Source organism: Mustelus asterias, chromosome 10 (genome assembly GCF_964213995.1).
Source record: "Mustelus asterias chromosome 10, sMusAst1.hap1.1, whole genome shotgun sequence".
Taxonomy (NCBI): Eukaryota; Metazoa; Chordata; class Chondrichthyes; order Carcharhiniformes; family Triakidae; genus Mustelus; species Mustelus asterias.
In genome coordinates this window covers 109,310,715-109,325,973 of record NC_135810.1, presented here as the reverse complement: position 1 = coordinate 109,325,973, position 15,259 = coordinate 109,310,715, and the positions used below count along the sequence as shown (strand labels likewise).

General features: G+C 48.0%; 1 protein-coding gene across 4 annotated transcripts in view; it reads right to left on the bottom strand.

The window, feature by feature from the left end:
* The window catches only part of gabrg3 (gamma-aminobutyric acid type A receptor subunit gamma3), a 605,769-nt gene that overhangs the window by 220,198 nt on the left and 370,312 nt on the right, over window positions 1–15,259 (bottom strand). For all 4 annotated transcript variants that reach the window (XM_078222416.1, XM_078222417.1, XM_078222419.1 and 1 more), the window contains one exon: window positions 705–842. In XM_078222416.1, the coding sequence (XP_078078542.1) occupies window positions 705–842 (138 nt within the window). The remainder of the gene's footprint in view (window positions 1–704; window positions 843–15,259) is intronic.

Genomic DNA, 15,259 nt, shown 5'->3' with positions numbered 1-15,259 from the left:
CACTCCCAGGCCTCTCTGTTTCTCCACACCTCTCAGCATCCTACCATTCACTTCCTATTTCCTTTCTTGTTTCTCCTCCTCGAATACATCACCATGCACTTCTCGAGACAAAATTCCATTTGTCACTTTTCTGCCCACTTGGCCAGTCCAATGACTAATTGAAACAAGTCTCAGAACACCAGGTTAAAGTCCAACAACTTTATTTAGAATCACGAGCTTTCGGAGCACTGCTCCTTCATCAGCTGAGAACCCACTCACCTGATGAAGGAGCAGCGCTCCGATAGCTCATGATTCCAAATAAACCTGTTGGACTTTAACCTGGTGCTGTGAGACTTGTTACTGGGCCCATCCCAGTCCAACGCCAGCATCTCCACATCATAATTGAAACAACTAATCCAATGAATTGAATGAATGAGCAATCATATTAACGGCTCTTTCAACACGACAAGCTGTGCTCACAAATGGAGGGTTGACCCAACAATCCAGTTTCATTCTGTGCTCTGTGTCTTTGTAGCTATGTTGATCCCTTCAGTGCATGTCTCCATTGATCCAATTGATTGGAAACATACTTAAATAACACTTGGTGAACGTAACACTCCACTGCAGGCAACATTATTAACCAGAGGTTCGCGCATCACAATCTGAGGAGCATAAAGACACAGAAATATTAACTTTCAAAAGTTTCAAGAAGGTTATTCCAATACCTGCAGTTGTTTCAATGATTTTGGTGGTGTTTCTTAAGCCCAGGAAATCGAATTGGTAAAGCCGCCAAGACTTCTGATTGCCTGTCTTTACCGAATTTTTCTTCCATTTGTAGACTATCTCTTCTTTCGGGTATCCATCTAGAAAGAGAACAGAGGAAAATAGCTTTCATTGCCACATTTGATTTGATTTGATTTGATTTATTATTGTGACATGTGTTAGTATACAGTGAAAAGTATTGTTTCTTGCGCGCTGTACAGACAAAGCATACTGTACATAGAGAAGAAAAGGAGAGGATGCACAATGTAGTGTTAAAGTTATAACTAGGGTGTGGAGAAAGATCAACTTAATGTGAGGTAGGTCCATTCAAAAGACTGACGGCAGCAGGGAAGAAGCTGTTTTTGAGTTGGTTGGGAGGTGATCTCAGACTTCTGTATCTTTTTCCCAATGGGAGAAGGTGGAAAAGAGAATGTCCGGGTGCATGGGGCCCTTAATTATGCTGGCTGCTTTGCCTAGGCAGCGGTAAGTGTAGACAGAGTCAATGGATGGGAGGCTGGTTCGAGTGATGGATTGGACTTGCACACTGCTTTGTTTACGATGATGCTGGAGTTTTTTGCAACAAAGGGAAATAACAAATTTGATTCATTCAATTGTCTCAGGAAGTTAGAAAGAAATGTTTCCAGCCATTTCCCGAATAGGTCATCAAGTTCTTGCCTCTCCAGAGAGGTCGCCCGGCTTCTGAGTAGAATGGGCAGCAAGCTTCATGGTTGCCAGTCTCACAGTAATGTGGAATATATTGTGCAAGAAACAGGATACACAAGAATAGAATATGGAATATTCTAAATGTGGAATATTGTAAACAAAATATGGAATGGACTGATGGGAACTGACAGAAACAAGGACCCAGTGCCCTCCGGCAATAACAAAACATGAGGTAGTCATCCACACAAACTACAAAGATAATTTATGTCCGAGACATAGGGCAGGATTTAACGGCCTCACTCAGGCGACACCGGAAATTCCTGCCCGAGGTCAACGAAGCTTTCCGTTGCTGGACCCTCCCCGTGCCGATTCCATGACGGGCAAGGTGGTAGAGTTCCGGCCAGCATATCAACAATCTTAATAAAAGCAAATTACTGCAGATGCTGAAATCTGAAACCAAATCTGAAAATCTCAGTAGGTCTGGCAGCATCTGTAACGAGAGAAAAGAGCTGACGTTTCGAGTCCAGACGAACCTTTGTTAAAGGGTCCAGATGACCCTTCATCAACAATCTTTCTTCCCAAGGACAACCACACAATGGATCAAGCTTCCAAAGGAAATAGCCACAGCTCCATCACTTGAAATCTTCTCGGTTCATCTCCAGATCATTTCCAGTTTTACGTTTTCCATGCTCATGCCTATCAGCCGGACATGTTTGGTTCAGCTGGCCCTCTGGTTAGACGCATTGGCCATGCTAGATTCTCCCCCAATATGACCCAAACAGGCGCCGGAGTGTGGCGACTGGGGGATTTTCACAGTAACTTCATTGCAGTGTTAATGTAGCCTACTTGTGAGACTAATAAATAAACTTTAAACTTTTTACACATAAATGTTGGTGTAATATGGATGTCAGTCGGTGATGCCAAAACAACCAAAGGAATGACAAAGAGGGAACATTGATGGGGAGTGTGTATAATGGGGCAGATAAGACACCATAAGTTGTGTGGGATAGGCTGGATGACTCAGTGGGTCTTTTTCTTCTCTGCCACTGTTTATAGATTTCCTTGACCATTTTAAACAGAAATCTGAACAAAAGATATTTGTATCCATCTCCAGAATGAAACAGGAGTCTTGCCTTTAGGTAAAAAGCTGATTGCCATTTCTTTACTTTGTCTTACATTGCCTTCTGAGCAATCTCCCAGATACTCGGGTCAATTTAGCATGGCCAACCCACCTAACCTGCACGTCTTTCGGGCTGTGGGAGGAAACCAAAGCACCTGGAGGAAACCAACGCAGACACAGGGAGAATGTGCAAACTCCACACAGACATGGCCCAAGCCGGGAATTGAACCTGGGTCCCTAGTGCTGTGAGGCAGTGGTGCTAACCACTGTGCCACCGTGCCACTCAACAGTTATCACAAGCATAAAGAGTATGTTCTCCTCATCTCTGTGTGTGTTTCCTACGGTGGTCTGATTTCCTCCCACAGCCTGAAAGATGTGCTGGTTAGGTGGATTGGCCATGTTAAATTGCCCCTTAGTGTCCCAAGATGTATAGGTTCGGGGGATTAGCGGAATAAATGTGTGGGGTTACTTGATCAGGCTTGGGTGGGATGCTCTGTCGGAGAGTCAGTGCAGACTCGATGGGCTGAATGGCCTCTTTCTGTACTGTGAGTCTATGATTCCATTCTGTGATTCTAACTGGGGAAAAGTATTTCTATTGAAATGGGAGACAGAAGATCAGGGTCGATAGCCCCAACAATTATTCTAGCAGACATCAAAACAGTAACCATGTGATCATTGTTATTGATAGTTTCTAATACACACAGCGGCTGATAATAATACAAAACTGAATAATATCGAGAAATGTCTTCCCTAGTGGTCTAGTGGTTAGGATTCGGTGCTCTCACCGCCATGGCCCAGGTTCTATTTCCGGTCAGGGAATGAAGATTTGTTGGACGGCATGGCGGCACAGTGGTTAGCACTGCTGCCTCTCAGTGCCAGTGACCCAGGTTCAATTCCGACCTCAGGTCACTGTCTGTGTGGAGTTTGTATGTTCTCCCCGTGTCTGCATGGGTTTCCTCTGGGTGCTCCGGTTTCCTCCCACACTCCAAAGATTGATTGGCCATGCTAAATTGACCCTAGTGTCAGGGGGATTAGCAGAGTAGATATGTGGGGTTACGGGAATAGGATCTGAATGGGATCATGGTTGGTGCAGGCTCGATGGGCCAAATGGCCTCCTTCCCTACTGTATATAAATTCAGGCACATACATTCCTGGGCGAGCAGGCAGGAGCAGCGTGTGACTCCTGTGTCTGAATGTTGAGATCCGTGGTGCTACGACCATTGTATCGTGAGCCTCACATCAATGGAGCTGGCGAGCTGCACAGAGAGGACTGTTGGGGAAGTGAGCCCTGCAGACTAGGCCAGTCTGGGTCACACTAATTGCCCAGGGGAGCTACAGTTGAACAGGAGAGGGCAGTTGCCGCCCAGCATTGTAGACCAGTCCATGCCTGAAAAATGGATGCTGCACAACCAAATTCTTATTCCACTGTGCTTTACTTTTTTATTATCTAAAGAAAGTGATATCAGCAGAGACGCTTCATAGCTTCAGGGAGAAGATCCTTTCTCTCTCATCTTGCAGAGCCTTGGTGCTCCTGTGCTTTCCTTTTTAATCCATCATTGTTTTTTCATTTGTTGGTTTCCTGCAGTTTGGCATTAGAGTCCTAGGGCCATGATGGGCTCGAAACTGCAGGATCCCTGGCCATGTGTATTGGGGAGCTCAATAATCCATTCTCTAATTTGTATCCCATTAATGCAATGTAACAACACTCTGGGTAATCAGGCACATCAGTCTGCTCTCGGAACTACCCTGCTGTTTCCAGGTGGGCGAGCGAAGGAGACGGAAGAAACTGTAATAGGTATGATGCTGAATGTGGAGGAAATGAAAAACGTCCAGAGGATAAGATTATATGCGCTGCAGTTTAGTGAATCAGTCATGACTATTTGTTACTCTAATGGAAATGGTTAAGTTGAAAAAGTGCTGTAAAATATGTGTCACTGCTAACGTTCACTTATTCTTCCAATGTACCATTGGATTATTTAACTTTCTATAATAAAGAACAAGGAACAAAGAAAATTGCAGCACAGGAACAGGCCCTTTGGCCCTCCAAGCCTGCACCGACCATGCAGCCCATCTGAACTAAAACCTCCTACCCTTCCGGGAACTATATCTCTCTCTTCCCATCCTATTCATTTATTTGTCAAGACGTCTCTCCGTAATGGAGGAAGATTCCACAAGGGCACGTGATAAAAGTGCAAAGCCAAAATAATGATGATCTTTGTTTGACCTTTGGACCTACGAAGAATTTACTGCCATAGAACCATAGAATCCCTACAGTGCAGAAGGAGGCCATTTGGCCTATTGTGTCTTCACCGACGCAGCATCTTACCCAGGCCCACTCGCTCAATACCCAATAATCCAGGCATTTCCCATGGCTAATCCACCTAATTTATACATCTTGGGCCACTATGGTGCACAGTGGTTAGCACTGCTGCCTCACAGCGCCAGAAATCCGGGTTTGATTCCTGGCTTGGGACACTGTCTGTGTGGAGTCTGCACATTCTTCTCGTGTCTGTGTGGGTTTCCTCTGGGTGCTCTGTTTTCCTCCTGAGATCCGAAAGACGTGCTGGTTAGGTGCATTGCCCATGCTAAATTCTCCCTCTGTGTACCTGAACAGATGCCAGAGTGTGGCAACTAGGGGATTTTCACAGTAACTTCATTGCAGTGTTAATGTAAGCCCACTTGTGACATTAATAAAAACTAAGGGGCAATTTAGCATGGCCAATCCACCTAACCTGCACATCTTTGGACTGGAGGAAACTGGAGCACCCGGAGGAAACCCACGTTAGAAAGCCACAGCACAAACAGGCCCTTCGGCCCACAAGTTGCGCCGATCACATCCCCACCTCTAGGCCTATCTATAGCCCTCAATCCCATTAAATCCCATGTACTCATCCAGAAGTCTCTTAAAAGACCCCGAGTTTGCCTCCACCACCACCGACGTCAGCCGATTCCACTCATCCACCACCCTCTGAGTGAAAAACTTACCCCTGACATCTCCTCTGTACCTACCCCCCAGCACCTTAAACCTGTGTCCTCTCGTAGCAACCATTTCAGCCCTTGGAAATAGCCTCTGAGAGTCTACCCTATCCAGACCTCTCAACATCTTGTAAACCTCTATCAGGTCACCTCTCATCCTTCGTCTCTCCAGGGAGAAGAGACCAAGCTCCCTCAACCTATCCTCATAAGGCATGCCCCCCAATCCAGGCAACATCCTTGTAAATCTCCTCTGCACCCTTTCAATGGCTTCAACATCTTTCCTGTAATGAGGTGACCAGAACTGCGCGCAGTACTCCAAGTGGGGTCTAACCAGGGTCCTATAAAGCTGCAGCATTATCTCCCGACTCCTAAACTCAATCCCTCGATTAATGAAGGCCAGTACGCCGTACGCCTTCTTGACCGCATCCTCCACCTGCGAGGCCGATTTAAGAGTCCTATGGACCCGGACCCCAAGGTCCTTCTGATCCTCTACACTGCTAAGAATGGTACCCTTCATATTATACTGCTGCTTCATCCCATTGGATCTGCCAAAATGGATCACCACACACTTATCCGGGTTGAAGTCCATCTGCCACTTCTCCGCCCAGTCTTGCATTCTATCTATGTCTCGCTGCAACTTCTGACATCCCTCCAAACTATCCACAACACCACCTACCTTGGTGTCGTCAGCAAACTTACCAACCCATCCCTCCACTTCCTCATCCAGGTCATTTATGAAAATGACAAACAGCAAGGGTCCCAGAACAGATCCCTGGGGCACTCCACTGGTCACTGACCTCCATGCAGAGAAAGACCCCTCCACAGCCACTCTCTGCCTTCTGCAGGCAAGCCAGTTCTGGATCCACAAGGCAACAGCCCCTTGGATCCCACGCCCTCTCACTTTCTCAAGAAGTCTTGCATGGGGGACCTTATCGAACGCCTTGCTGAAGTCCATATAGACCACATCCACCGCTCTTCCTTCGTCAATGTGTTTGGTCACATTTTCAAAGAACTCAACCAGGCTCGTAAGGCACGACCTGCCCTTGACAAAGCCGTGCTGACTACTTTTGATCATACTAAACTTCTCTAGATGATCATAAATCCTGTCTCTCAGGATCCTCTCCATCAACTTACCAACCACTGAGGTTAGACTCACCGGTCGGTAATTTCCCGGGCTGTCCCTGTTCCCTTTCTTGAATATAGGGACCACATCTGCAATCCTCCAATCCTCCGGAACCTCTCCCGTCTCCATCGACGATGCAAAGATCATCGCCAAAGGCTCCGCAATCTCCTCCCTCGCCTCCCACAGTAACCTGGGGTACATCCCATCCGGTCCCGGCGACTTACCAACCTTGATGCCATTCAATAGTTCCAACACATCCTCTTTCTTTATGTCCACATGCTCGATCCTTTCTGTCCACCGCAAACCAGCAGTACAACCACCCAGATCCCTTTCCACCGTGAATACCGAGGTAAAGTATTCATTAAGCAGCTCCGCCATTTCTAACGGTTCCGCACAAACTTTGACACAGGAACATGTGCAAATTCCACCAACAATGGAACATAGGAATTTGGAGCAGAAGTAGGGAAATCTGCCCTTTGAACCTTCTTCGCAATTCAATCAGATCATGGCTGATCTCTCCCTGGCTTCAAGACCACCAGACAGTCACCCAAGGCTGGAATTGTACCCAGGTCCCTGGAGCTGTAAGACAGCAGTGCTAACCACTGTGCCACCGCGCTGCCCTAATACCTGAGCACTGAAACCATTCACAGGGATAGAATGGTTGAAGGGCCACCTACATGAGCAATGTGGGATGTCAAATGCCAAAATATTCTGATGAATAAAGATAGAGAATCTCAGAAGGAAAGTAATATCTGTCCGAAAAGGAACCTTTCACATACAATGACTTGTTGGAGAGCACAGTCAGTGTTGGCATGTAAGCAAACATGGCCAGTAAAGAAATGACAATGCACTGGTTACACAATGCTACTTCACCACTCTAGTAACTTAGAGAACTGGGTTGAAGAAAGGTCAGTGCCAAGCTCATCATGCCAACTTGAGAACTGGAGTTCAGTTTCCAACAACTGGTATCCGTAATAGTAACCATGGAGGGTCGGATTGCCAGGATTGTGCAGGTGGATAAGGTAGTCAAGGAAGCATACGGCATGCTTGCCTTCATCAGTTGGGGCATTGAGTATAAAAATTGGCAGGTCATGCTGCAGCTGTACAGAACCTTAGTAAGGCCTCATTTGGAATATTGTGTACAATTCTGGTCGCCACACTACCAGAAGGATGTGGAGGCTTTGGACAGGGTACAGAAGAGGTTTACCAGGATGTTGCCTGGTCTGGAGGGTATTAGCTATGAGGGGGGGTTGGAGAAACTTGGTTTGTTTTCACTGGAATGACGGAGGTTGAGGGGCGACCTGATAGAACTCTACAAGATTATGAGAGGCATGGACAGAGTGGATAGTCAGATGCTCTTTCCGAGGGTAAAAAAGTCAAGTACGAGGGGACATAGGTTTAAGGTGCGTGGGGAAAAGTTTAGAGGAGATGTGCGAGGCAAGTGTTTTACACAGAGGGGGGTGAATGTCTGGAACACGCTGTCCGGGGAGGTGGTGGTGGGAGCAGGTACGATTGCGGCATTTCGGGGGCAACTAGACGAATGCATGAATAGGATGGGAATGGAAGGATACAGACTCCGTAAGTGCATACAGTTTTAGTTTAGGCAGGCATCATGATCGGCTTGGAGGTCTGAAGGACCTATTCCTGTGCTGTACTGTTCTTTGTTCTTTGAAAACCTCAAACAGCTCACTCAATGAAAGCAAGTGTATGGTCATTCACACCTTCTATTCTCTCGATGGACTTCCATTAGCACCACTTAGCCTTTCCTCTTGTTTTTGAGGCTATGACTCATCTTTCATTCCCTCACCCTGCAGTATAAATATCTCCCACTTTCTCTGCGTTTTAGTTTTGACAAAGGGTCATGTGGACCCGAAACGTCAGCTCTTTTCCCTCCTTACAGATGCTGCCAGACCTGCTGATATTTTCCAGCATTTTCTCTTTTGAGTTCGCTAAATGTCCTTTCGAAAAGGGATCCTGCCTGTGTGTGACAGCAGTCCTGGAACAATGTTGTTTTCCTTCCGGAAGTGGCCTGGTGAGGCAATCCATTGGGCGCAATTTTCTGGCCTCACTCACCATGAAACCAAAAAATCCCACCCAAGGTCAACGGACCTTTCCATGGTCCGTCCCTCGCCCGCTCCGATTCCCGTGGCGGGCTGGGTGGTAAAATTCACCCCATTGGGCCTGATTTTACCATTTTCATTCTAAGTGCTGAATCTGGGCGCAATTCAGATCCGACTTGGAAACCTGTTCTCAGGCGCCCCCATGCGCACTTGGCCTGAAAAAAAATTGCGGGTCCGAATTGCGCTGTGGGCGGGGTTTATCATGCCTGAAACGATCGGAGCTCTGAAATGCACATGTGCAGTTAGAAAAAAATTTGAAAAGGCGCGCCTGTGTCAGATCGCTCCCGGGCAGCAGAAAGCGGATAAAGCGGCCCGGGAGCGAAAAGTAGGAGCGATGACCCCCCACAGACATCGCCCCCACCCCCACAACATAACTGTCCCCATTACCCACCCACCGCCCCCGCTACCCAGGCCCCCTGCCCCCTTCCCCCCACCGATCACCCGCAGAGTGGCAGCGGACCCCCCTGCCCCCCCCCAATCCCCCCCACCAGAGATCCATCTGGCCTCCCCCCTCCCCCCTCCACTAGTGAGCGATCGGGCCTCCTCCCCCTCATCAGAGATGCATCTTACCCGCGTCCCTCCTCCCCCCCAAACCAGAGAACGATCTGGCCTCACTCCCCACCTCCCCCACACCCCCGCCCCCCCTCCCCCAGAGGTGCATCTGACCCACTTCCTCCTCCCTCCCCACCCCCTCACCAGAGAATGATCTGGCCCGGCTCCCTCCGTCCCCCGTCCCCCCCCCCCCCCCCCCCCCCCCCCCCCGGCCCCGGCAACCAGACAATGACTGCCCTCCTCCCTCCCCCCCCCACCAGACAACGATCGTTCTTCCCTTCTCCCTCACCAGAGAATGATCTGGCCCACCTCCCCTCCCCCTCCACCGCCGATCTGAGTCAGAGAGCCGTTGGAAGCTCTGAACTCACCTCTTCAGCAGCTGGAGTGCCTGAATCAGACTTTTATTCAGCAGGTTCATTTCGGCGCTATTCCGGATCGGCGAACACGGTGGTAAAGGGGGAAATGCTGATGAAGTTGAGGGCAGTTCATGAATTCAATTGAAATGCATGCAATTCGTGGCCATTCCCGGGCCTCGATAAAGTGGCCATCTGCACGGACGCGGGCGCGGATCACGTTAATGGCCTCACGCCCAAGTTTTCACGCCCGAAAACGAGCGTGGCGCAATGGTAAAATCAGGCCCATTGTGTCAATTTGCTGTAAAGAAGATAGCCTCCTTCTCAGGGCAGCTAAAGAGAACAATAAATCCTGGCCTTAAAAGCAACACGCACACCCTGAGGTTTTCAACTTAAACATGAAGGATTAGCAATCTATTTTTGAAATGTGAGTTAAAGATTGGTGAAGGCACTAGAAATTTGCGTTACTCTTTGTTGAGTACTGTCAAGGGAACTTTAGTGACCACCTTAACTAGTTGAGCTGGGCTGCTCAGTTTAGAATCTCATCTGCAAGCTGGTATCTGCAAGAGTGCAAAAAGTCCCTCAGGACAATATTGAAGAAAACGGAATAAGAACAGAAAAATGCTGGAAAATCTCAGCAGGCCTGACAGCATCTGTGGAGATAGAATAGAGCCAATGTTTCGCGTCTAGATGACCTTGGCAAAGACTCGAAACGTTGGCTCTATTCTCTCTCCACAGATGCTGTCAGTCCTGCTGAGATTTTCCAGCATTTTTCTGTTTATGTTTCAGATTCCAGCATCCGCGGTATTTTGTGTTTATATTATTGAAGAAAGTGGGTTAGAGACGTCAGTTGCAATAGTTTTCCAATAACTACTGTTAAAATAAATAGAATAGTACTAACAAATCCAATGTCACAGAAGGACCATCCCTCAGATAGAAGTTTTTTAGAAAAATCTTGTCACAGGATGTGGGCGTCGCTGGCGAGGTCAACATTTTTAATGCACATCCCTAATTGTTTGTAAGAAGGTGGTGGTGAGCCGCCATCTTGAACCGCTGCAGTCCATGTGGTGTAGGTACGGCCACAATGCTGTTAGGAGCTGTCCTTGCTATGAAGGATGTCCTTGCTACAGAGTAAGTACAGCAAAGGTTTACCAGACTGATTCCTGGGATGGCAGGTCTGTCATATGAGGAGAGACTAAGTCGGTTAGGATTATATTCACTGGAGTTTAGGAGAGTGAGAGGGGATCTCATAGAAACTTATAAAAAAATAACAAGGTTAGAGAGGGTAGATTCAGAAAGAATGTTCCCAATGGAGGGGGAGTCCAGAACTAGTGGTCATAGTGTGAGGGTAAGGGGCAAACCTTTTAGAACTAAGGAGAGGAGACATTTCTTCACCCAGAGGGTGGTGAATGAGTGGAATCCACTACCACAGAAAGTAGTTGAGGCCAAAACGTTGTGTGATTTCAAGAAGAAATTCAATGTAGCTCTTGGAGCTAAAGGGATCAAGGGATATGGGAGGAAGGGGAGAACAGATATTGAATTCGATGATCAGCCATGATCAAGATGAATGGCAGAGCAGGCTCAAAGGGCCGAATGGCCTACTCCTGCTTCTAGTTTTTTATGTTTTTCTATGTTTTTTTTTCAGTTCCAGGATTTTGACCTAGCCACAATAAAGGAATGGTGATATAGTTCCAAACAAGATGATGAGTGGCTTGGAGGCATGCTTCCAGGTGATAGTGTTCCCATGTATCTGCTGCTCTTGGGAGCAAATGGGAGTAAATCTTGTCAGTCACTGCCGTGAGAGCAGAGATCAATGTCAATTATCAGGCAATGGGCCTAATGGACAACATGTCATTCATTGAGGTGTTCATCTCCACATATAAATTCTTAGGTTCATAGAGTTCCTACAGTGCAGAAGGAGGCCATTCGGCCCATCAGACCTGCACCGACATCAATCCCATCCAGGCCCTAACCCCATTAACACCACATATTTACCCTGTCAATTTACCCTGACACAAGGCTTAATTTAGCATGGCCAATTAACCTAACCCGCACATCTTTGGACTGTGGGAGGAAAACGGAGCAGCCGGAGGAAACCCACGCAAACACGGAGAGAAATTCCACACAGACAGAAACCCAAGGCTGGAATTGAACTCAGGTCCCTGGCGATATGAGGCAGCAATGCCATGTCAGCACTGTAGCTCTGTGGCCCCCTGATGCACGAAGGTCAGTGAGGGAAGCATTAACATGAAATGCATTCACATCCCGAGGGCTTTATGGCTGTTCCAGCTGTAATTCCTCCTGGAGTTTTACTGAAAAAGTCCAGGATCTGAATGTGTCGGGTCCCAATCTGAAGCGGGGTTTCCTGTTCAGCCCTGCACGGGGCAGGATCTCCGCTCTTCCCTTGCCATCCTACCTATGCTGAAGGACGGGGTCAGAGGCAGGGGCATGCAAAATATGGGACTTGGCTTATGTCTGGAGTTCTCCAGTCAGATGATGGCACTTCAACCTTCAGAAGGACGCACAAGTGCCCATCAGGAAGGCTTAGTGACGTCTGGGCCAAGGAAATGACCAAGTGAAGAGGAGAGCATTTCTTTGTTTGTCTAAAGAAGTCACAGAAGAGACATGGGTTGAAAGGGCGAAGGGTGGTTGTGGGGCTTACAGGGATGAAGCACTTCTCCTGGATTGATATCAATCACTAGATCTTTCATGGAGGTAAGTTTATTAGTTTCGCAAGTAGGCTTACGTTAACACTGCAATGAAGTTACTGTGGGAAAAAGATCTGGAATTAAGGATCTACTGATGACCATGAAACCATTGTCGATTGTCAGAAAAACCCATCTGGTTCACTAATATCATTTAGGGGAGGAAATCTGACTTCCTTATCTGGTCTGGCCTACATGTGACTCCAGAGCCACGGCAATGCGGTTGACTCTCAACTGCCCTTGGGCAACTAGGGATGGGCAATAAATGCTGGCCAGCCAGCGATGCCCGGGTCCCACGAATGAATTTTTAAAAAATCCCCTAGTCACCACATTCCGGCGCCTGTTCAGGGACACTGAGGGAGAATTTAGCATGGCCAATGCACCTAACCAGCACGTCGTTTGGACTGTGGGAGGAAACCGGAGCACCCGGAGGAAATCCACGCAGACACGGGGAGAATGTGCAGACTCTGCACTGACAGTGACCCAAGCTGGGAATCGAATCCGGGTCCCTGGCGCTCTGAGGCAGCAGTGCTAACCACTGTGCCACCATGCCACCCTACGAGAGTGACAGGTGCTTGTGGTGGTGCAAACACCTGCCAGGCCCACAATAGTGTGGGTCCCCTATCCTTGACCCCACATCTTGCAGTGAGATCAATGCTGTTCAGCATGGGGGAATATAATACTGGCATTAATGCTGGGTCGCTGCCCAGTGTTTCTTTCATCCCAGGTGTCAACGGGAAGAGGCAGAACATCGGCTTGCACAGAGCAGGGCCCTCCTTCACACCCATTTATTAAAATATGGGAGTAATGTGCCAATGTAAAATTATCCAAGGCACGGCAGATAATAATCTCATTAATATTTATTCTGTGGCATTTCCACAGTGGTTGACTCTGGTAAACAAAGCAGCGCTGCAATGCATAGGAAATAAAACGCAGCAGAACTTCTATTCAATTATTCAGAGAAAACAACATAAATCTCAATGGAAACAAAGAGAACATCGGCAATGGGCTCAAGCTTCAGGCAGGACTGAAGGCCTGTCTTCTCCCTGCACGCAGTCGGAAGGAGATAGACATCACCACTGTCAGTGGGCACTGACTGCCTTTACCGTGACTTCAGAAACAAATGACATTGTCACCAGTGGAAGTTAATTGCCTATCTGCTCCCGAGCGCTACAGGAATTAATATTCAAATTTATTCACAATTTCTTTGCTTGTTACAATGTTAATAGTAGGGTATCTCACAGTCAGTTGTGGCTCAGTTGTTAGCACTCTCCACTCTAAACCGCGAGCTTCAAGATTCAAATCTCACTCCGGTGCGCGAGTGCAAAAACTCAAGGCCGACACTTCGGTGCGGTACTGAGGGAGTACCGCACTGTCAGAGAGCCTGGGCGGAATTCTCCCTCATCATGTGTCATTTTGGATCAGATCGCAATTTTCCCACACTTAGGGCAGGATTTTTACGACCTTGCTCAAGCGAGACTGGAAAATCAAGCCCGAGGACAACGGACATTTCTATTGTCTGCCCCTCACCCACTCCAATTCCGTGGCGGGCGGGGCGGTCGTCATTTTTTGAGAGAGGGGTGAGTTTTGCACTGGTTCAGAGAGGGGCGGAACTAAACATGTCACCAAGCCCAGCTTCACAGATATTGGACGCCATTTTTAAAGTCTCAAAGTGATATTGAAGACCCCTCTCCCTCCCCCCATGGACATCAGGACCTTCCCACCCTCAATTGAAGACATGTTTCCTCACACCCCTTCCAAACATCAATTGCTGGCATCAGGGCATTGGGGTCCTCCTAATGGGTCCCCCTTCATGCCCTCCCCATTCATGACCCCCCTTGATGACCTCTTTCATGGCCCCCTCAGACCATTCTCTTCCCCTTCCCCGATACCTTGGTAGTGCCCTCCTGTCAGTGCCGCCTGGAACTCTGGCAGTGCCAGGTGGGCACTGCCAGGGTGTCAGGTTGGCACTACCAGATGGGCTCTGCCCAGCCAGGTCCTCGACTACCTGGGGCTTCAATGGCCTCCAAGTCTCCCTCGAGTGGAGTGGCCATCACGCCTGGTCCCAGCTTGTGGAGTCCAGTGATGATTCTCCCCGGGTTCCCGCTGTGCCCAAGGATCAGAAAATCCCGGGAACAGGGAGAATCCGGCCTCAGACACACTCTGTCACCGGAATTTTACTGCCCCACCCACCGCTGAATCGGAGCGGGCGAGGGGCGGACAACGGAAATGTCTGTTGATCTCGGGCTGGAATTTTGGGTCTCGCCCGAGCAAGTCTGTAAAATCCCACCCAGCATATTGAAATCCCAGTGAGGGTGGGAGTGCACTAGATCCCTCACACATGATTGCCTGACCCTGCTGCGCTCCAACGCAATCTGTGCCGGAAAGTCGTGGTTGCTGTCTTTTAGATGCAATGTTAATCTGTGTTTGTACTGAGACACATGCATAATTGTGTTACTTTACGATGCTATCAGAGTAGGCAGCGGTCGGGAGGAACAATGTGGCTGCTCAAGCATCAAAGTCGTGTTTTTGACGACTTGGTATATTTTACAGGCCTGCTTTATTTTTGGATTCTGTTCATTGGTTTATTTGATTATTGTCGGACGATGCACTGTGTTTGTAGCCTATTGGTTTTCATCCTTGTTCATCAAGATTTCCCCTTTTGATTTGTTGCTTATTAAAAACTACAATTCTAATAAAGTCAGTAGTTGAGTAAGTCACCGAGGCAGCTGCAGCCCATAAGACCTTAAGACATAGGAGCAGAATTAGGCCACTCGGCCCATCGAGTCTGCTCCGCCATTCAATCATGGCTGATTTTGAGTTTTTTGTTGTCTTTGCTGAATTAACACCACTTAGCCTTTCCCCTTGTTTGGTGGGCAGGATTATGTGAAAAAAAGAAAGATTTG